Source organism: Capsella rubella, unplaced genomic scaffold, assembly GCF_000375325.1.
Source record: "Capsella rubella cultivar Monte Gargano unplaced genomic scaffold, Caprub1_0 scaffold_2, whole genome shotgun sequence".
NCBI lineage: Eukaryota > Viridiplantae > Streptophyta > Magnoliopsida > Brassicales > Brassicaceae > Capsella > Capsella rubella.
The window spans coordinates 4917646-4940485 of NW_006238922.1; the positions used below are offsets into that span (position 1 = coordinate 4917646).

At 37.8% G+C, this 22840-nt stretch overlaps 2 protein-coding genes across 2 annotated transcripts; both read left to right on the forward strand.

The window, feature by feature from the left end:
* Positions 1-270: 270 nt before the first annotated feature.
* LOC17895919 (protein WVD2-like 2) lies at positions 271-3088 on the forward strand. The gene is made up of 7 exons (XM_006302439.2): positions 271-406; positions 783-1141; positions 1236-1318; positions 1412-1505; positions 1614-1685; positions 1907-2017; positions 2488-3088. Exons 2-7 carry the CDS (start codon positions 788-790, stop codon positions 2794-2796), a joined length of 1023 nt encoding a protein of 340 aa, XP_006302501.1. The 5' UTR covers positions 271-406; positions 783-787; the 3' UTR covers positions 2797-3088.
* A 1982-nt stretch (positions 3089-5070) lies between these two features.
* Positions 5071-8234, forward strand: LOC17896145 (probable serine/threonine protein phosphatase 2A regulatory subunit B''delta). Its single transcript, XM_006300346.2, has 11 exons — positions 5071-5323; positions 5654-5896; positions 5988-6093; positions 6180-6279; positions 6424-6529; positions 6653-6743; positions 6875-7016; positions 7100-7247; positions 7341-7450; positions 7527-7809; positions 7900-8234. The coding sequence occupies exons 1-11, from the start codon at positions 5192-5194 to the stop codon at positions 8038-8040; spliced, it is 1602 nt and encodes a 533-aa protein (XP_006300408.1). The 5' UTR covers positions 5071-5191; the 3' UTR covers positions 8041-8234.
* Positions 8235-22840: the final 14606 nt, after the last annotated feature.

Genomic DNA, 22840 nt, shown 5'->3' on the forward strand with positions numbered 1-22840 from the left:
TTCAATGAACTAATATAAACTCTTCCAAATCTTTAATATACAAATTAAAGACTCTTAACTAAAGAGTTTTAGATAACTATCAATGCTTTCATATCCTTTCAACGTATTAGTTTTTTTTTTCTTCTCTCTATCAAAAAGTCAAAAGAAGCTAAAAATAAAGCTACACACCCAATAAAAAGGCGAATATATTTGACATTCTATTCGTCCAGACCAAAAAAAAACGTATTTTGTTATATAACGTCAGAAAAGTTAAATCGATGTTGACCCAAACCAAAAAAAAAAAATTGTATTAGGAAAAACAAAAATAAAATCTCTCCTCTCTCTCGAGATTTTTGCATTTGCGCTGAGCGGAAGAGAGAGAGAGCATGTATTTGACGAGTTTCAGACACCACCGGAGCTAGAAATCGTAAGAAATTTGTAATCTTTTTATCTGTTTCTTCTCACGAATTCCCGACAAATGTGTTTCGATCTGTACAATGTTGTCTGAATTTTTCGATCTGAGCTTTGTTAGGTTTTTTTTCGATGTTTCTCTTTCAGACATAGATTGTTCCTTTAATTTTTTTTTTTAGTTTTGTCCATATCCGTTGTTGCTCTCTTAAATGCAACATTTATTCATCGATTGTTTTGGGTAGATGATTCTTCTCCCTTTGATGGTTTTTAATTTTTCATTGTTATTTTTTAATCTCTTTAGCTAAATCTGCAATTAAAGATGAATTTTTTGTGGGTATATATTGTAAGGTACTGAGCATTTATGTTTATGTATACAATTTTTGTTGTTAAAGTGGTAATGGGGAGAGAACTTATAGACAAACATATGGATAAGAAGACAAATAGTTTGACAGCTAGCTCAACCGGATCTTCGGATGATAATAAAGTCGGTAGTCCTTCGACTATCGAAACCGCGGAGGTTAAGGAATGCACTGAGCAGAACTTGGTTGCTGATGATGGTAATGATGTTCATACTAAGCAACAAGGTGTAACTATTGATACACCTGATGACCAGAAGAAGAAACTAAACTCGTCTTTAGTTAAAACTCGTGCTACCGCGAAAGTAACTGTCCCAAAGCCGTTTTCTTTGTCGGCTGAGAAGCCTAGAAGAGCTGGATTTGATAATCATTCATCCGCGTCGAGAGTTTCGCAGGTAAAAGACGCCGATGGTGTTGTTTAACTTGTTTGTCTTTTTCAGTTTGAAGTGTTAAATGAGACTGAATTAGATTTTTTTTTTGTGTGTTCAGCTAAATTCTCCTTTACCAGCTAGGAGGACAATGGATCACAAGAAGCAACATGATGATGAAGATAGTTTTTCTATTGCTTCCTCGTATCCTTTATGTGAAAGTTAAACGAAAAGGGAAAAATTTGATTTTAATACCTAACCAATATAGGATTTTTATGATCCTTAGCCATATAATAGATGTGCTACATCCGTAAGAAGTTTTAAACCCAAGTTAACAGTTGGAGTTGCTCCAACATTTACTAGCACAGCGAGGCTGGAGAGACGAAGAGAGGTACCGTCTTTTTGGTATTAATAAGGAAAAGTTTTGAGGAAGATGTCGTACTTATTTTTCCTTTTTTGTGTTTTTTTGTGTTCTAATGTCAGCATATTATGGTTTCAGTTTTACCAGAAGTTAGAGGAGAAACAGAAGGCGCTTGAGGCCGAGAAAAGAGAGAACGAGAAAAGGCTCAAGGTAAAAGTTATATCCTAGTCAGTAGATAATGTAACAATCTTGTTTAGATAGTTTCCATGTTAGTTATGAGTTTTATGAGAACAGCATTTTCTTTATGAGGGAGAAAAAATATTTCTTGTACAATTCGTGAGACGAATAATCCTACACGTTAGATTCAATTTAAGGCATATATTTCATTCTTGAGCATTCTTGTTTATAAGTGAATATGTTATTTTATTTAGGAAGAGCAAGAAGCAGTCACTAAGCAACTCAGGAAGAACATGGCTTACAAAGCTAATCCAGTACCAAGTTTCTACCAAGAGGGTCCTCCACCGAAACAACCTTTGAAAAAGGTATGCAACAAAACGGCACTGTCTTCATTTCTTGTTTTTCTCGCCTCTACTTTATATCATTTGTCCAAGAATGAACAAATATTGAATGATGAAACTGAGCATTCGATTTCTTATTCTTGTGATCGGGTTATATGGTGTTATCCTCTTTACCAACATTTAGTTTCACTTTACAGTCACTTTAGCTTTCTTTGAGTTTGATTTTGATCTTGGCAATATCTCCTTATTATAATCATGAACACACATAATGCATGGTAACATTAGCTAAAAGAATTTTCATATTCAGATGTGTCTGATTTTGGTTATATGAGCTCAATATGTGTACATAAGCATTATTTTCTGGTCTTTACTCCTATCATCCTTATCCTCTTTGCGATACATGGAACTATGAACTGGGATGAACTTTATCCTCTCAAATTCACAATATAGAAGAAAACAGAGATTTTAACTTGCTATGATTGTTTGATTTGCAGTTTCCTCTGACTCGGCCCAAATCACCAAACCTTAACCGCAGAAAGAGTTGCAACGACACAGTTAGCTCATCATATCAAGAGGTGAAAGGGAAGCATTGTGCTCGACATCGTCACAGTGCAGGTGTCTACAAGGAAGAAACCAAAGCAAACAATATCCCGAGGACACCAAATAGCAGCAGCAAAGATCATATGAGAAAGTCCACAAAGGAAACACCAAAGTCTGAAGAAGTGCGTGGAAAATTTGCAGGAAAGAACAAGAATCTCTTTGATGGAGAGACAGATGAGAATGAGGTTGGGGTTGTGGAGTGAAGCGCCGTGTAGTTGTAGTTTCGTTTTGACTAACTTGGAGAAGCAACTGCAAGGAGAACATGTTTTAGAGTGAAGAAGCAAGTTTAAAGTTTCAGGTTTTTTTGGTGTTGTTGTCTAATGTTATCTAAGATTTGATTGTTCTGAAAATTTGATTGCTAAATCAGCTGCTCTATATTTCGTTTGATCTTTTCTTATCTGTTTGACAATTAATGTGAAAATGTATATTAAGGTTGTTGTATGGATCTAATATATCCCAACTTAAATTATTATAAACTAGATTAATAGTTGAGCTGAGAAACAAGATTAGTGTTTTTACTTTGTATGTTTTGTTTCATTGTTTATCTGTTTGAGGTTTAAAGCTTCATCTTCACCGGTGACATAATTGTCTGTTCGAAGGATCAAGAAATGAATCAAGCTCGCTTAACAACGATACTGGAACTGCAGAAAAAGCTAAGCAAGTGTAGTATTTTTGTCCAAGGAGTCTGTGAATTTTATGTCAAGATCATTTGGTTCCACCGGTAATAACAATAATAAATTTATAAGACAAAAATATTTATATATAAAACAATCTAAAGTCATTACACATTTTGGTAATTACAATAGATTATATAATAATCCAATAGTGAATTTACTTAATAATAATTTCTCTTGTGCGGATTTCTTATCTTGTTTGAGAGAAATTTTCTTGTACTGTAGAGTATTTCGGTATGTTTTCCTTTGGAAAATTATATATATATATATATATATATATATATATATACTATATTTTATAGCCCGTTGTACACCGCATGACAGTTTTTTTAGTAATTATTTTTTAGAAATGTAGGTTTTATTTTTGTGTTTTTAATAAGTTTTGGTTAATATTTAGATCATATAATTTTAGAAGGATTGTATTTTTTTGTGTGTTTGGTACCGTTTTAGGATTAGTGTAACACCTCTCATTAACTTGTTTGATTTTTTTTTTTTTTTTTTTTTTTTTGTCGTCATTAACTTGTTTGATGTCATATTAAAATATTTTGTATTTTAGTAGACCAACCCGTAAAAAACTATATAATGTTATTTATGTAAACTCTAATCCGTTCCATAACACGATCCGTAAGAATTTAAATTTCTTTTAGCAGATTAAAACTATCCAGAAATTTAAAATTATGGATACTAATTTCTCTTAAAAAGGGGGAATTTCAAAAATACCCCTTTTTAAAAATACCCTATTTTCAAACTTTTTAAAAAAACCCAGTAATAATGTTGAAATTTATCCAAATATGTGTGTAAGCTTATAAATATATACACAAATTACCTTTATATATGTATAAAACTTTATATACCTTTCATAAATAGCGTAAAATAAATTATAAAAACTTTATAAAAACCTTATAAAACTTATAAAAACGATTTAAAACTATTTAAAACATTTTAAAATATTTGTATTGAATCTTCCAGTTGTAGTTATTATATAGAAGTACCTTATAAACTATATAAAACTTAATATTTTTTTATATTTAAAAAGGGGTATTTTTGAAAATGAATAAATAAAGGGAGTATTTTTAAAAAAGAGTACACCAAAAAGGGTATTTCTCAAAAATTCTCTAGAATTATTTAAGCTATGTTTTCGGTACTAATTTAAAGTATGAATTTATTACAAATAAGAACTTCAAGTTTTGATATTTATTCAAATGGTAAAAATTTACTAAAAAAAGGTTACTTCGACAAATGTACTTCCGAATGAATAATAGTGGATATTCTTTTAAAGAAATGTAAAATTTATTAATTAACAAAACAAAAAATACAACAATTGGGAATAATTAAGAGAGCCATTGTCGATATTATTTGGACAAGAAGCAGAACAATACATTCCTAAAATATAATGAAACTCCAGTGATTGCACTAGTTTAAGAAAAAAGCTTAATATATTCTAACAATAATAATGTCATAGAGACTCAACGTGCCAACTCGTTTAATTTAGTAGTAGCTGTAGCTCACACTAATGCTAATTACTAAAGTCAAAAGTATATACAATTTTTAGGAAAGTTATTTATTTATATTTGTTGGTTAATCTTTCTTTCAACATTTTACTAATTATAGTTTTGACTTTTTGACTGAAGAAATAAATTAAAAAAAAAAACATTAATTAAAATGAGTGTGTTACACCTTCTCATCTCTCTCCATCGACCCTTAAATTTCTCTGCAAGTTTAAGAGCTAATCTCCTCCAGCATCGCACGGATCTCTTATACTTTTTCTCATTCTTTCTCAATTGTATCATATATAGTTTTTTTTTTTATGTTATACACATGTATAATAAATACTATCTCACTTTCTTGAATCAAACAGTTTTGTTCAAGAAATAGTATTTGTGAGAATTTGATCATAGTTTGAAAGAAAGAAAGATCAAAAACGATGGAGTCCATAACTCTTGATATAGAGCTGTTGCAGTTGCCCGAGACATCGCAAATGTCGATGAAATCTAATCAAGATTTTGTTAAGAAGCTCTTTGATCAATGGCTTGCCCTTCCTGAAACCAATCGCTTGGTAAATGTTTTCTTTGACTTTTTTTTTCTTGGATTATATGATAATGTGTGACTCCTTATTTGCGAGTTTTGAATCTGGATGGTGACACAATGACGATACTAGCAAGAATCACTTGTATAATATATGATTTTGGAGATATGAGAAAAAATGTATTTTTGAACTTGAATAGTGACATCCCCTTGATTATGGCTTTAAAGTTTGTTGGATGATATATGATTTTTTTTCTTGTATATGCGGTTTTTCGAAACGGGATGGTGACATTGACAGTAGTACAAACTATTATGAAATAATTGGATATGGAATTAAGGAATGTTGGTATGATGATTATAGGTTACATCATTGGTAAATGATGCAAAAGCAGGAGTGGCTTTGAATGTTATGAGTGGAGGAGGCTCTTCGGGGTCGGGGTCTAATAGTCCATTGGCTTCGATGTTTCCGGCACGTAATGGGCCTCCTCTTTCTCCAAGGAACTCCACTGGTTCGCCTCGGATTACTAGACAAAGGACTGGACTTTCAAATCTTAGCTCTCCTCTCAAAGTAGTTTCCGACCATGTTAAAGAACTCATTCCACAGGTCTATTTTCCGATTCTCACTAAGTTTTATTATCTTCTCTGCAACTTTTTTTGTGCTAATGTTATTCTAATATGAATTTTGTAATGTATAGTTTTACTTTGAAGATGGTCGTCCAACACCAAATGATATAAAAGAGCATTGTATAACTAAGATCAATAGTCTTTTTTATGGCCATGAGGATGGTTTGAAAATCCAAGGTTAGTGTTAGTTTCTCTTTTAGATATTTTTACATCTTAATTATATCTATCTAGTGACTAACAATTTTAATTCATTGGTTTCTCAGAGTTTAAATTAGTCACTACTGAGATCTGCAAGGTTCCATCATTTTTTTCCACCTCCATTTTCAAGAAAGTTGATACCAATAACACTGGTTTTGTGAAAAGGTTTGCAATCTTTACCATTTTTTTTAAATTCCATGACTAGCTACAATGTTTGAATATAGAAAAAAATGGTATAAGAATGTATAATATTTATAAATAAAAAAATGATTTTAGTCATCACATGTGGTTTTACCAACTTCTTTACAGAGAAGCCTTCATTGATTATTGGGTTAAGGGAAACATGTTGACAAAGGAGATAACAAGGCAGATATTTACAATACTGAAGCAACCAGATCACAAGTACCTTGTCCAGGTGGGTTTTATGAACTGCACTAAATTGTCCTTTGGCCACATAATTAGATGATTTAGTTATCTCCTTTCTTTATTAAATGAAATGTATTCAAGAATTCTAAACTTCTTGAGATATGTATGACAGGATGATTTCAAGCCTGTGCTTCAAGAACTGTTGGCAACACATCCTGGTCTTGAATTCTTACAAGGAACTCCTGAGTTTCAAGAGAGATATGGTTAGTCCAAGAACCTGAAGTGAAACCATTTGTTTTAATTCGTTTTTATTCTTTTGCCAATTGATAAAGTTTCTGAAGAAGTGATTAATGTTAAGTTGAATATATGATTCATTGTATTTTTTTGGCAACAGCTGAAACTGTAATATACAGAATATATTACTACATAAATAGGAGTGGGAATGGGCATCTTACTTTGAGAGAGCTTAAGCGAGGAAATTTAATTGATGCAATGCAATATGCTGATGAAGAAGAGGACATCAATAAGGTGTTAAGGTTGGTGATTTAAGATTAAGTACTAGTATAGAAATTGGTGTGTTTATTAACGCCTTCTATTAAGACTCTATATCGTTTATTAGGTACTTCTCCTATGAACATTTCTATGTCATATACTGCAAGTTCTGGGAGCTAGATACCGACCATGATTTCTTGATCGATAAAGAGAATCTCATCCGATATAGTAATCATGCACTCACCTATAGGATTGTCGACCGGATATTTTCTCAGGTTCGGTACTCTACATTTGCTTTTTTCTTCCTTTTTTTTCTTTTATTTAACTAAGCAGGTATAATGTCATTGCGACTACGTCTACTTATGTAGGTACCGAGGAAGTTTACTAGTAAAACCGAAGGAAAGATGGGTTATGAGGATTTTGTTTACTTCATATTAGCCGAAGAAGACAAGTCATCAGAACCTAGCCTTGAGTATTGGTGAGAATGATAAAAATATTTTCATATATGTTATTTGGTAAAAACTCGGTTATGTTATTAATGTGTGATTATATAGGTTCAAGTGCATAGATTTGGATGCCAATGGAGTTTTGACGCGGAACGAGCTGCAATTCTTTTACGAAGAGCAGCTGCATAGAATGGAATGCATGGCGCAAGAGGCAGTGCTATTTGAAGATATCCTTTGCCAATTATTTGACATGGTCAAACCAGAGGATGAAGGGTTCATTTGCCTGAATGACTTGAAGGGTTCTAAACTTTCTGGAAATGTGTTCAACATACTCTTCAATCTCAACAAGTTTATGGCGTTTGAAACTCGCGATCCGTTCCTCATCCGCCAGGTATTACATTGATATATTCAAGAAAACTTAGTTAGCCTATATACTTGTAGACATATTCATTGTGCTATGTTTGATTTATGGTATACATAGGAGCGGGCAAATCCAACATGGACGGAGTGGGATCGTTTTGCTCATAGAGAATATATTAGACTATCAATGGAAGAAGATGTTGAAGATGCTTCTAATGGAAGTGCTGAAGCATGGGATGATTCACTTGAAGTCCCCTTTTGAGATTTTTATGGTTAGCTCACAGTTTGGTTTTTGGTTCAGAATATTTGGTTTATTAATTTTCCGGTTTATGAATTTAAAGGCGAATGGAAACCAAATACCATTCGGATCGGTTTGATACGGTTTTGATTTTGGTTAGATATAGGATGGTTATGGTTTGATACGGTTTTGATTTTGGTTTGATATAAAATGTCATGGCCTCGGGTTTGAGGGGATGTATGGACTTTGGCCCAGAATCTCCTCATTATATATATATTTTTTTGAATAACTAAGAGGTTCTGGGCCAAAGTCCATACATCCCCTCAAACCCGAGGCCATGATATTTTATATGGTCTCGTCCCAAGCGTAACTCGAACCGGCGACATCTACGATTGTATCTTGTTACAGTTTGTTCAAAAGTTTAGTTCTGATCATTGGAAATGCAAACCATCATCTCTCTCATTAAAATATTAACATTCACAAAGGGTTTCAAGAGTTCCACCATTGCCAACGTAGCAAAACTAAAATAATCTTCCAAAAGGTGTCATCTTAAATGGGAATGGTATTAGATTCCTACATGCAAGCCATTCTCACATCTAAGATAATAGAAATAAAATTTAAAACATTCTAAAATAATCTATTGTTATTTTGAATCATCCAAAAGCCTGGACATTTCAACTTAAGACCAATTGGTGGTAATATGACATATACCTTTTATATACCTTTTATATATCACTTAGGATTTTTCGAGCTTTTGATGTATACAGTATTTTGTTTTCTAATAGAATTTTGTATTTATATATTTCTTCTTATAGTATTATATCTATAATAATTTATAATTCCTACACATATATCACTTGCTTATTTGTCATTTTTGATAATAGTTTTTTAAAATATTGTGAAAATGATTGACGAAAAATATGGTATGAAAATAAAATCTTAAATTTAGTTTTGATATTTAAAAATTAAAATATGTTATGTAAAAACTAGATTTTATATAGATGAAAAATGGTGGCTTACTTGGTCAACGAAATATGATGTTTTAAAAACGAAGTCAATGAAAAGTTCATTTTCTGAATGGCCACATAGAAAGTTCGTGATTTAAATGAAAATTTTCCCGTTTTGATTATGTGTTTCCAAAGATTTTATAGTCACTGTGATTATTGTGTGGTGAAGTGTTCATTATTTGAAAGGGGAAAAATGTCAAACAAATCATGAACTTTCAAATTTAGGCCATTTAAAACATGAACTTTGTTGTAGGCCCTTCAAAGCATTAACTTGCTTTGACTCGGTTTTTTAAACATCAAGTTTTGTTGAACAAGCCAATAAATACATGACGTTAAATCTGCAAACAGAGCAACTAACAGCCGTTAACCACTCTGTTAGTGACAAAACAATGTTGTTTTCTTGGTAGTGATTAACGTCTTTCAGTTGCTTCGTTTGCGGATTTAATGTCATGTCATTTTTGGCTTGGTCAATGAAACTTGTTGTATAAAAAATCGAATCAATGCAAGTTGATGTTTTAAATGGCCTATAACAAAGTTCATGTTTTAATGGCCTAAATTTGAAAGTTCATGATGTTTTGACACTTTTCCCAATTGACAGTTTTCCCAAATGGAGTCAAATAGTATGCGGTCAAAATATGGCGAAGTAAAAGTCTACGAATGTATAAGGTACTTGCTAACTTTAAATATGTTTTATTATTTTAGTTTTATTGTGTTGGTTTAAGTTGTGGTTAGCTTGAGTCACGCATGCTCTTAACATTTTATGTAAAAGAAAAAATTTAATCTTTTAACAACTTATTACTGAAAACAAACACTATTTTATTCTATGTATCATGAGTTTAACTTATCTAGTTCATTTTTTTATATGAATGAGAATTTTGGAGGAATATCATAATTATCTGGCGTTTGGAAAATTATAACCATCTATCTGAATTATCTGGCGTTTGGAAATCATAATTATCTGGCGTTTGAAGTATAATTTGACCAAAAATCATTTTTTATATAAGATTGCCCAAAAAACCATTGCCTAAACCTCTTACAAACAATATTCATTAAGGTTACTTTGGTCTTTTAGTGGCTCGAGTCGGGTTTTTTTTTGTTTCTGTCGGGTCAAATCTTTTTTGAAGTAACCCACTTTTAGTTGAGCCGTTTTAAAATTGGCTTGTTGGCCTATTAATATAATCAATACGGAAGAATGAATTTTAAAATCACACCTGCAGGGCCAATAATAAAATGTATTTGTTGGGCCAATAATACAAACGTAGATTCTTTACTACTTACCTAAATCTGCTAATGCTCTACACTTCGTTCTCGAGATCTCTAATGGGAATTTTGTCGTCTATGCCAGTTTTGAAACTCAATCTTCTCTAAGTGCCATTTTTGAAAGCTCCTTTCAAATCCTGCCACAAAGAGTTTAGTATAGACGATTTTGCCCTCAGGCAGAGGTGATTGAGTGTTGCGCCAATACAGGGGTCATCCGTACGGAATTAGGAAACGATGTGACGTTTTTGTGGCACCAGCAGAGCGCATTAATTGCTGGGGTGTTGGCTATTATCCAGTGTGTAGAAAATTTAAAAGTTGATTAGAGAATGTTTAGTGTGTTTGGCATGGAGGACAAGTAGATCTGGTTCATTTTTTGGCATATAGCAGCGATTTGGGAGTTCAGGGTGGTAAAGAAGGAAGAAGACGAAAACGGGACAAGTTTTGGGGAGTAGAAAACGGCGGACAATATAGAGCAAGGATTGGACAGGTATGGTCCATTAGCAACGATTGTTGAGCATTTATTGGTGTTGTTGCTGTGTGTAATAAGTGCAGGGGAGAACTCACACATGTCTATCGATTTTGGTGCATGTAGGTAGACGAGATGGACATGACCGTCTGTGTCATTGGGGGCGAATGGACGTATTCCGACGAAGGGTTTTGGAGATTAAAAGTTACCAGTGGACAAATGGGGAAATGCATGTCTATGAGGTGGGGGGCGAAGTTTTCCGGATTGACTGACCGAGTTTCAGATGTATTGGGTGTTGACCTTGGTGGACAACAACTCGATTTGAGCTTCTGGTACCCAGACGAAACAGCAGCTTTCACGCAGGGGAGGATGCCACCCATCGCGATAACCAGCGATGCGGAGTTGGATCAGTTTAAGGTGAAGCATGCAGAGTACGAGGGTCTGTATTTGTACGCAACTGCGACTGACCGCGTAGGTGAAAAGCTATTGTCTACCGAGAAGGCCGTAGACAATACAATGTTGTCTGCCAAAGCCGTGGACAATGCGGTGTTGCCTGACAAAAATGTGGACAACCCACCGTTGTCTGCCAGTGAGAACCCAAAAAGTCCAGATAGAGGAGGTGGGCAATCTGAGGCAGAGGACTGTGTAGTAGGTGACGATGTAGATACATTGGAAGACGAGGTATTGTTAGAGTTTTTTTCATGCAATTGAGGCTACACAAACAGACCAAACCGGGTAACAATCCAAGCCAAGGGGAGAGAAACGTAAAAGAGATAATACAGCTGGTGGACATCAGTTGATGGACAACTGGGTGGACAACACATACTTGCTATCAGGCGTGGACGAGGATGACCAAGATGCAGTGGACACTTTGGGTGTATTGTTCGATGAAGCGAGTGGACAACCAAAGGGGACTTGTGATGCTTCAGGTGACTATAATTTTGATGAGTGGACAAATCTTATTGACAAAGAGTACCCGCGTGACTAGGATCCATTCCATGATGTGGCATTCACCCAGGGGACGAGGTAGAGAGTGCGGGGCTGCCACAGAAAGTGATGGAGGTCAGGGAGGCGTCTGGTTTTCCGATGGACAACGACAAAGGCAATGTTGGTTACGAAATCGATGTACCTAATACTGCACAAGGGATGCACAGTTTGTTTCGGAGGATCTCCGTAACCATGCAGTGATTAGAGAAGATGATCCATTGTTGTTGGAAGATGCACCGCCTGAGTGTGACAACCTTAGGGGGGGCGCCAAGAGAGGAGAGGAACATGGATTTGAAGCGGTCCTCTGATGGACTATATGTTGGTCATATCTTTGCAAACAAAGATGATATGCGTGATACGCTTTCGGTTTATGCGATGAAGAGGTTGTTCAACTATAGGATTAAGAAATCTGACAAAGGGAGAGTGATTGCAAACTGCGTGGACAAAATCCGTGGTTGGCGAATTTATGCAACTACACATAAAGGCTCTGAGAATCTAGAAATTAGAACGGTCGAGTTGACTCATACTTGCGATGTTGCTGCTAGGTCAAATTATGGCGAGAAGGCGACCGCAAAGATCCTGGCGGAGTTGCTGAAAACAAAATTTGCAAACGGTAGGACAGGGCCAAGAGTGTGCGAGTTGCCAGACATGGTGCTATCCGAGTTAAATGTGACAATATCTTACACCAAGGCGTGGAACGCAAAAGAACTAGCTATGGCCGCAGCAAGAGGTAACGAAGAGGATAGCTACAGGTTCTTGGCAACATACCTGCACCTGCTTAAGATAAGTAATCCGAGGACCATAACTGCAATGCACACCGCGATGGACAAAGATAAAAATACGCTGTTTAAATATATGTTCTTCGCTTTCGGGGCGTCTATCTCTGGTTATAAGTATTTGAGGAAGCTTATAATGATTGATGGGACAGCCATGAAGGGGAAATACAAAGGTTGCCTGGTTGCTGCTAGTGGACATGATGGAAATATGCAAATCTATCCGCTAGCATTTTGGGTTGTTGATGGGGAGAACGAATCGGGTTGGGTTTGGTTTTTTAGGAATTTGAAAAAGTTTGTCCATGATGAGGAGGACGTAGTCTTTGTGTCTGATAGACACGCCTCGATTTATGATGGTCTACGGAGGGTGTACCCTCTAGCTCACCATGGCACGTGTTATGTTCATCTTTTCAGGAATGTAAAGCACAACTTTGGGTGTGAAGGTCTGGCTGCAATTGTGAGCAAGGCAACAAAAGCATACACGGTTGGTGATTTCAGGGTGTGGTGGGCTAAAATAGTTAGACGAGAGCCAAAGTGTGCAGCGTATCTTACTCAAATAGAACTGGCCCATTGGACGCTATCACATTTCCCGGGGATGCGTTACAATTTGATGACCAGCAACATATCAAAGTCATTGAATGCGGCGATGCAAAAGGCGGTTGAGTATCCTATTGTCTCGATGGTGGAATTTATAAGGGCAATGTTGATGAGGTGGTTTTATTGTCGGAGGACAAAAGCAGGAAAAGCTAGGACCATATGTACACCAGAAATTGAGGCCTTGTTGATAGACCATTTGGACGAAGCAGTTAAATGCGCAGTCTTGTCAGTTAGCGATTGGGTGTATCATGTAAACGATGCTGCAGGGTGCGTTTTCACGGTTGATCTTGAGAACAAAACTTACAGCTATCGCGTGTTTGATGTTTTGAAAGGGCCGTGCTGTCATGCATTAGCTGCGAGGGGTGTTCAGGGGGTGGACATATATAGTCTTGTAGATGATTCATATTTTGTTGAGCCGTGGCAAAAGAAGTACGAGGCGCTCATAATGCCTGTGCCGGATGAGAGGGATAGCGACATCCCAGGGGGTGTACAAGAAGTTCCAGTGAACCCGCCAAAGGAAAAAAGAGGTGGGGGGAGGCCACGGAAGAAGAGGATCCCCTCGCAAGGGGAAAATCGTAGAGTAAGTTTGAAAACCATTAACGTATTCATTAGGGCATGGGTCGTGATGTATAACTATTCTGAACTGACTGTGTGCAGGTTAAGAAGCGGGTGAAACCAATCAGATGCGGGAGGTCTAACGGGACTGGTCATAACCGGAAGACATGTTCCAACCTTATATGAAGTAGAAAACTTGTCTGCGGGCCCACAGCTGTGGTGGTAGACAAGTTATCTAGTTGAGAGGGGTTTTTTTGGATATTTAATATTTTTTGGTAAAGGGAAACATTCGGAGTTGTAGTATTCAGCTGACAATTACTTACATAGTAATTGGTTTGTGGACCAAAATGGTCTGTGTTTTGGTCCACGGTTGCTGACACATTCTGCTGACAATTACTTACATAGTAATTTGGTCTGTGGACCAAAACGGTCTGTCTTTTGGTCCACATTTTTCAGACACATTATGCTGACGATTACTTACTTAGTAATCTGTTCTGTGGACCAAACTGGGATGGTTGTTTGGTCCACATTTTTCTGATAGACAACTGTATGTTTCCTTATTTGTGTAATTGCTATCATATGTCTCATATCATATCATATTGGTTGTGATGCATCTAAAACACAAACGATAATATAGTTGTCCACTAAACTGTTAACTGATGTCCATCGTAATAACATATGAGAGTGAGCTATACTAATACAAGACATTGCATCAAATGCTTATAGCATTGCACAATTAAGATGCTTACACTTAAAACATGCAAAGAAAGTCGAGGGATCGCCAATACGCCAGGCACTCTATGCATCCGGCCTGAGGAGTGCATTTGAACCCTACTTCGGCTTCGCCATTCAAGTAATATGCACAAAACGGTGTTTTCCTGTAACTCCATGAGCCACGGTACCACGGTTTTGATATTGGAATTGGCCCAATCTCCTGAATAAATTGCAAAAACAGCGCAGCAATGCTCTTGGCTCTCTCGTATGAACCAACTTTGTTCTTAAACGAGTCATACACGTCCATAGCTTCGTAATAATGTCACTAACAAATAATAATATTGAAAGAGCCCAATCCACCTGTAGAGCCATCTCCCAAGACACTGGCTTGATGTTCTTCAAAAGATAAATGCCTTCTGCCATAAGCCCATCTCTTGATGTTGTTCGTAAGCTTTCAAGGTAACAAGCTGTTGGATTTGAGGCCTTGACGCAACGGACAAAGAAATGACGATATTTGTGATGTTTGTTTGTGAGGTCGGGCTGTTGGTAAAACGTTGTCAGCGATGTTTCCTCCAGAACTTCTTCGTCAAACACAATGTCCATCAGGTATCTGTTAGTAGCAATCAGCGGACCAAGAAACTCAAAACTATCACAGGCTATGTGAAGAACGATTTTGATAAGAAGAGGGTTGGGTATAGAAAAAAGGAAATCAGTTATGTGTTTCATTTTGTTTGGGGGGCTTATTGGGTGGGAAGGAAATGGATATTGTTCGTGTAGTGGATAGTTGTAGTGTTGGCACTTAAAGAATATAGTTAATAAGCTTCATTAATGGTGTTATATGAGAGTTGTTTGGAGATGGGATTTAAGGGAGATTTAATGAGGCTGTATAAAAATACAGTTGTATCACTTGCATCTACTGGAGGGTTTGTGCTTTTAACATAGGTCCGTTGATTGTTTTTTTGGCACGTGTCCAAATGAAGCCTTGTATATACCCTCAAGCTTTACGGTTGTCCATACCCTAAAGCTTTACGATTGTCTATATTAAAAAGATTTACCACGACAGCAAATATGTTGTTGATCGAGATATGTCATAAAGCCATAACGTATTTTGTCCATCGAGGGGGATAAATGAGAAGAATTATCTCAAGATTGATGATACATAGGGGGAAAAAAAAATGAACATCGATTACATAAGTATCATATCCGAAAGAATAAAAGGAGATTCCTGGTTACATAGAGTAGTCCATACACAGACATGGTGGCCAAAAAAAGGGAATAAGAACGCAAACATGTTCGCCGTGGACAAAATTAAAGGGGCTTACTCGTTACATAAACTAGTCCATACACAGACATGTTGGCCAAAAAAAGGGGAGAAGGACGCAAACATGTCGACCGTGGACAAAATTAACATACTTTAGAGATATACCAAGTTAGAGCAAGAGCTACATATAACATTCCAACGGATAGGAAAATTAAGAGATTGAACTTCTGCAGTTTGCGAATCTCGTCGCAGTGGTGGGATATGTGCTTGGTTTTGAATCGCAACCCCTCAATGCTGTCGTTTTGGACAGCGAAGTCAACCTTGCATCCCTCTGCTGCTACTAACAATTTGATGGGATCTTGTTCCTGGGCTTTGACACGGGCCAGCAAGCTCATGGCGTCGTCGGGGTCCTCGGTCCTGTTTTTGATACCGAGGATCTCTTCCATTATGGCTTTGTCCCACCACATTGTGAGGTGAACGCCTACAGGCTAGGGAGACAAAACCAAACAAACGGGTGTCAGATGTATTAGTGAAAAGACAAACGGTGGACAAATAAACCCATATCCGTGCATACCTCTTTGTCCTCACACTCATAGAAGAGACGGCCTATGTTGGGGCCTTGTGTCCGGGGTACAATCCTCAGAGCAGATCCGCAATAGCAAGTAGCGAGTATACCAGACACAGACATGCTCGTAGGTCGCCAAGTTGATGCATTGGCCGACGAAGAAGACGAAGGCTGAGAGTAGGAGTATTGTCCCATTGGAAAAAGATGTGGACAAGAATTAATGTGGCGTTGGGTGAAAAAAGGAGACCAAAGCCTCAAACTCTTCTAAACATTTAATTTGAAAAAAAAATAATTGTCCTCTACGAACTGACGAGACACAACAGAGACGTGGGGGGTTGGTTTTGTAGGATTTTACTCCTGTCATGTTCTTAGGCTTCGTAGGTTCATATGCTTTGACAGGAGAACAACTGTAAGCAACTTCAGAAAAAAATATAAATATAATATTGATGTGGTGTAATATGTCAACATGTGGTGTTGACTGGTGGACATTGAACAAGTGGACACAATGAGGAAGGACAAAATGTGATGGTCAAATATTTGGCCGGGGTGGACATAAGGCAAGCAGCTGTGGACATCTTAAAAGATAGACATCGAACAGGTGGTCAAAATATTAAAAATGGAGAAACAGTTGTAGACATATTTATTGCAGTGGACATGAAAAGGTATGTTAACAACGCAGTTAGCAGAAAAAAACGATGGAATCTGGTTTAGAAGAAGAATATACTTATCCGGGGTAATGGACATGAAATAAGGTTCTGGAAAAACTTTAAAGAAAGATAGACAACAAGTTGGGAGTTTGCAAATGCCAAAGACAGTAAGTTTTATGACTCAAGAGGTCAAAGAAACGACACAGTCTTCGAAAATGTCTACAGCAAATCTCCTCCTTATCAGATCCACCGTGGCTTTGGTTATGGTGGAGTCTGGTCTATATCAATGAGCTTGTATCTCGATAAACTTCACGGTGAGAGGTCCACAGTCCCCGGTCCTGTTGTTCTGATACACGTACGATAACCTCTTGAACCGGAAGTCACTGGGGAGAGGGCAGTCAACGTCTTTTTTGTCGACACAGTCTGCGAGGATATGTGGTAGGAGCTCCAGCATGGGCTTCATAAGGCATTCCACCTTTGCGTCATCGCTGTCAACTATTAGCGGGTCAAGTACAAATATATTGCCAGCCTTGAGACGAACGGCCAGAGCGACCCAATGAGATTTACCCCAATTCATTGGCATGTACACTGTGTCGACATCAGCGAACCAAGCAAGCTTGCACGGGCGATTTTGTACAGACCCGCGGACGTAGTTCCAAATGATGCGGTTCCACATAAATGGTTGACCATTCTTCTTCGCCCTCTGGAAGCGCGGGAATTCATCGCAGATCATGTTAGAGAACCAGGTGTCCAAGACAGCAATCCTCTTCTCCCTCAAATGTTCGCCGTATCGTCTCCAGACCGAGCTGAGCATCTCTTCCATATGCTGCAAAATGGGACTGACGACATAAACAACTTGTCCGTTAAAAAAAGTAAGGGTTATTAAAAAATTGTCTTCCAACTTACATGAGTCCCGACCCATTGTGATGGGGTGTATAATTCTTCAAAGAAATTATGGTTGACACCGTGGCCATCGACGATATAAACCCTATTGTAAACCCAAAACTCTTGGTTATCAAGTCTATTATGTTGTCTACTGAAGAAAAGGTTGTCTATTCATGAGAAACTTGTCTACTAGGAAAATCACAGGTCAAGTACTTACTTTTCACCGTGTGAAGCCAGCTTGGCCAGAAACTTTTCCCACAGCTGGGGGTTAACATCCCTGAAAGGGGTGTAAAGCCCATCTTCATACATGTCAGCTTCTACCTCAACTTCTACCTCCTTCCTCTTCTGGGAAGAATGGCCATACCTTCTTGGCCCCCTCCTCCGTCTCTTAGGTGGCAAGGGAGTTAAGACTTGGTCTACAATTGGGTAATTCCTTTTCCTGGATACTTTTTTCGTCTCCTCAATTGCTACATCCTTTGGACAATGGAAAACTGGGTAAGCCGATGGACAAATAAATTAATTTGGAGGATAACATCATCCAAAACCATACCTTTGGGTGTGTGAGGTCCACCTCTAGTGCATCGTCAGCTTGGACTTTGTCGACGTCCTTTTCATTCCCTGAATACTGCCCCAGAAGGGATAAAAGTGTTTATAAAATTCAAGCTAAGTGGATAACAATTAGATCTTAAGGAATTGTCTGAAGAGACTTCAGTGGAAGATTCCGTGACCTACAAATAAGAAAACACAACATAGTTATAGGCAGTGGCTAGTTCCAGTATATTGTCTATCAATAATATTTGTCTATCAATAATATTTGTCTACCAATAAACCTATACCTCGTCATATCCGGTGGTGTGGCCTTGGGAACATTTAATAATGTATTCCTGCCCGTCATCCTTGGAATCTTGTTCCTCCACAGACCCCTGCTATATTCTCGGAAAGATTTAATACCTACTAAAAAATGGAACAAGCAGAAAGATAGTGGACAACAAAGTAGGATTAACCTGAACTGGTCCATCACCGACTTGGATTGGTGAGTCAGTATTGTGGACAACATTCTCGTCCTCTAGATCTACATCTGTACGGGGATCGGCAGTACTTTTCTCCTTGTATTGGGCTGCGCTACCCCCCATGTCGGCGTCTCCCATCTCAGCTTCTACATTAATGCCCCGGAGGATGTCTACAATATCAGGGCCGTAGCCAGGCCATGCTGATTTGTTAATCTCATCCAATAAATCTGCATCCCTGCTGGGCGGAGCTGTATTGGCAGGTACTTTATCAGCCAATTTCCCAATAATCTCATCGATTATCTCTTTTTTTAACGACGATCTACCCGCAGCAAATATACGCTCAATTTTTGCAGTGTGCTCATTGTTCCTCCGATCTATTTCATCAAAAAGCTCATGTGCCGTGAGTGTTGGAACGGGTCCATTGAAAGGCGGTTCATCGTCCACAGGTAGAGATGTCTTCCCCCTCTTAGCCTTGCGTTTAGTTGCAGCGGGCTTCTTCTGGTTGGGAATAGTGGCTGCGCCAGGCTCTTTTTTAACGTTGGCAGCCACAGACTTAACAATCGATGGGAGATTACTGAATCCTCCATGCCAAGACTCAGCCTTAAAGATGTGGCCGTCTTTTATAACGTCGCAAAGAAAATCAATTCGTTCATCTTCCACCTCGTCACCCCATGTAATGGTGCCTAACTCAAGTGTGTCTTCCATTTTTAATATAGATTCAACTTGGAGCTGGAAAAAGAAGATAGAGCAATGTCAAACATGGCGAAAACACTTGATATGTTTTCCGCATCTATCTAGTTTAGCCTACTGGCCCATTTCCTACATGTCTATCATCGGTTCACCTTGTCTATCGCCGAGTCTATGTTGGCTATCATGAGCTAAAAATGTCTATCTTATCCTGTCTATCAGTTGCAACATAGAATAAAAGAATTGAAAATTAACCTTTTCGTCCATCTCCGTCTCAAGGATTGTTGAATTGTGGAACCTCTTGCACATTGTGAGTTGGGAAACAGAGCGGAAAGCGAATGTCTGAGAGTCATCGGGCCCTAGAAGATAGTTCTGGAGCAGAGGGACGGCTTGGAGTATGAGCAACTGGATGGCTAGTGTGAAGCCATGGGTAGCACTGTGGGATTGCATAAGTTTTTGCGCAAGTTCATCAGCGGATTTGTTGACTGAACCAAAAGATACAGTAGCATTTTCCGCTCGAATGATAAACGTCCCCAGGGGAAGCTGTCAAAGGAATTGATGTCTGCAAGCATCTGAGCGGCTTTCCTCGTCGCTCTTACATTGGAGGAGTCGCAGACAAGGATACCCTCAACTATGACAAGGAGTGCAAGTCTTAATCTCTTCTGACCATCCATTCTTTTAGATTTAGGCAACCTTTTGTCACGCTTCAACCATTCTACAATGTCCCGAATACTCATAGAGCTATGAGGACCAAACAGTTTTTTCCAATACGTTTCATCCTTGCGCCGTGGCGTTTGCATCTCCTTGATCTCCTCTTCCGGCGGGTATGGGTTGCAGTTAAGCCATGTTAAAATTGCAAACTCTCTCATGGAAAATCGTATGGGCTGTCCTCCATATACAAACCACATCTTGTGACGTTTATCGGTGACCAGCGAACGACAGAGAACTTGGTGTACAAGCTTTCCAGATTGGGAACTTCTCCAAATAGGGAGCTTCAATAGACCCCCGAAAGAGGACTTCTTCAGCCACTAAAACTCCAAAGACCCGTCCAAAACGTCAACAATGTCTAGAAGATATTCAGGCCTGGAATATGAATTGATGCGCCCTCCTGTAGGGTACCGATTGGTAGCAAATAGCCGGAGTGGAAGCATGGACTGCTCAATGGATTCGTTTGTTGGGCTATCGTCGTCTACTACTTCAGTGTTGTCCACCGGCGGGCTGTTATTCACCAAAAGGGATCATGTTAACAACAATAAGCATTCTGGGCACGCAATAACATATAAGATATCTCAAACTACCTTAAAGGTCTGGGGATGTCCACTGGTTGGGCCGCCGCTTTAAGTCCAAGGACAATTTCTCTTGCGCTTGGTCTACCATTGGATTAAAAATGATGGCCAGTTAGTACAAATAGACAAAACCAGGAAGCAAAACTTCGGGGGTAGTGGACAAAAATTGGTCTATCCAGGAATAACTTACCCTTTAGTCTGAAGATGGACAACCAGCGGATGTTTATTTGGTGATGCGGACCGAAGAGAAGATATATTCATGAGCAAAATTACCAGTGTTAATAGACAGAAACTTCAGTACCCAAATAAGGTTGGTTAGTCTTGCTAGACCAAAAAAAAATTGTCCTCCATGTAAACCATACCTTCTTCGGGCAGAATTGGAAACGTCTACGCCGGCAATCGCTTTAGGAGTTCTCTCTTTTCGACCGGCGTCTTTGACGGGGGTTTCTAGGGTTTCAGTGGGTTCGCGAGAGCTCTGATGTACCGCCTCACCAGTCGCGCCGGGTGGTCCAAAATCTTGGAAGGCTTTGGGGCTGCCAACTTTGAGAGGGCCGACCAGGACACTAGGGTTCTTCACCCCAGCATCCTTGTGCGCGATGGCATCTTCACTGTCGACATCGCCTATGCCGTCGACGGGGGTTCTGTCTTCGGCGGGGGTCTGTCTACGGTGGGGGTTCTGTCTTTGCCAGGGTTGACAGATGTTGGGATCTCGTGATGCTGGGCCGGGGGGGATGTAATCGGAGAGTCTTCATTTTCCATCGGGACGGCGGTTTGAGTCGGTTCCAAACGAGAAGCGACTTTTCTGGGGAAGAATTTGGATAAACTTAGTTGTTTGTCCATCAGTTAATGATGTGTTCTAAAAAATGAAAATTCAATTTCGGGGGTGTAGCAAGTGAACGGTCGCCTGGGGAGCGCACCTTTCTGTCTTGTCGTTGAAGAGAAGCGATGCAGAGCAGAGAGTTAAGACGAGGGTTAGATTGGTCTTTTTACCAACCCTTTGTGGCAGGCGGAAGAAGACACTTCTCGAAATGGCAGTCTGTAGAAGATTAGTTACTGTGTAGGGCATATAATGCAATTTTCTCATCTCTAATTCTCCATTAGAGCAACTTTAACGCAATATGTTTTCGGGGCTTAGAGCAATTGTTTAAGGCTTTATATTCAGAATAGTTGGATTCTAAGAGTCATTCGGATGCTAAGGAAGACTTTTTTTGGGCAGAGTCTTATGCCACGTGGCAATCCCTAATAGGCTGATTTTCTGGGTGAAGAAAATGTTTTGTGTTTTGTGTTTTTTTCTTTTTTTTTTTTGACAGCCAAAAATGTTTTATGTTTTAATTATTATGTTTCTTCTTTTTAAGTTTATGTTTTAATTATTATGTTTCTTCTTATTAAGTTTATGTTTTTATTTTTTATGTTTCTATCTTTTATGTTTCTAATTTTTTTCTTTAATTATTTTTTATGTTTCTATCGTTTATGTTTATATTTTGTTTTATAAAGTTTGTTTGTGTTTTGTTTCAAAAGGTTTATAAACTTTGTTTATGTTTTGTTTATAATTATATGTTTCTATCTTTATTGTTGTTCAAATTTATATGTTTATATAATATTTCATTTTAAAAATTTTAAAATTAATTAATCAAATTAATTATTATATTATTATAAATGTAAGAACCTAAGGGTTCAACCAATACCTACCTAATTTTGTTTGGTTTTTAAAATTCACTATTACATTATTAATATATTATAATTACACTAAGATGCATTTTCTTGGTTATGCCCTTGTGGATGCTCTTATACACTTCGTTCTTGAGATCTCTATTAATGCAAAGCATCAAAATTAATTACATAAACCCCGCCGAATATTCTGCCCAATATTCTGTATTTATAACAAAAATTTGAATGCGTTGGTTTTTTAAGATATACTAAGAGATGTCAGTTAAGGAAGTTTGTATTTACTTACTTATATTAATCATGAAAATTTAATATCTATATATTGATTTCTATTAACGTGGATAACAAATCATTTTATATTTTTAGTTGGGTTTATCAAAACAAAAGCCTTAGGCCCAACAAAATCAAAAATACAAATATCACTTTAGAAGGATAGTAGCCTTATTTTAGAAATACTAA

Bases quoted from the DNA above. Each gene is read 5' to 3' on its own strand.
- LOC17895919 (XM_006302439.2), top strand. From the start codon at position 788: ATGGGGAGAGAACTTATAGACAAACATATGGATAAGAAGACAAATAGT. The intron at 1,319-1,411 runs GTATCCTTTATG...GCCATATAATAG, and splicing joins AGTTTTTCTATTGCTTCCTC to ATGTGCTACATCCGTAAGAA. The intron at 1,506-1,613 runs GTACCGTCTTTT...TTATGGTTTCAG, and splicing joins GGCTGGAGAGACGAAGAGAG to TTTTACCAGAAGTTAGAGGA.
- LOC17896145 (XM_006300346.2), top strand. From the start codon at position 5,192: ATGGAGTCCATAACTCTTGATATAGAGCTGTTGCAGTTGCCCGAGACA. The intron at 6,094-6,179 runs GTTAGTGTTAGT...TTGGTTTCTCAG, and splicing joins GGATGGTTTGAAAATCCAAG to AGTTTAAATTAGTCACTACT. The intron at 6,744-6,874 runs GTTAGTCCAAGA...TTTTGGCAACAG, and splicing joins TGAGTTTCAAGAGAGATATG to CTGAAACTGTAATATACAGA.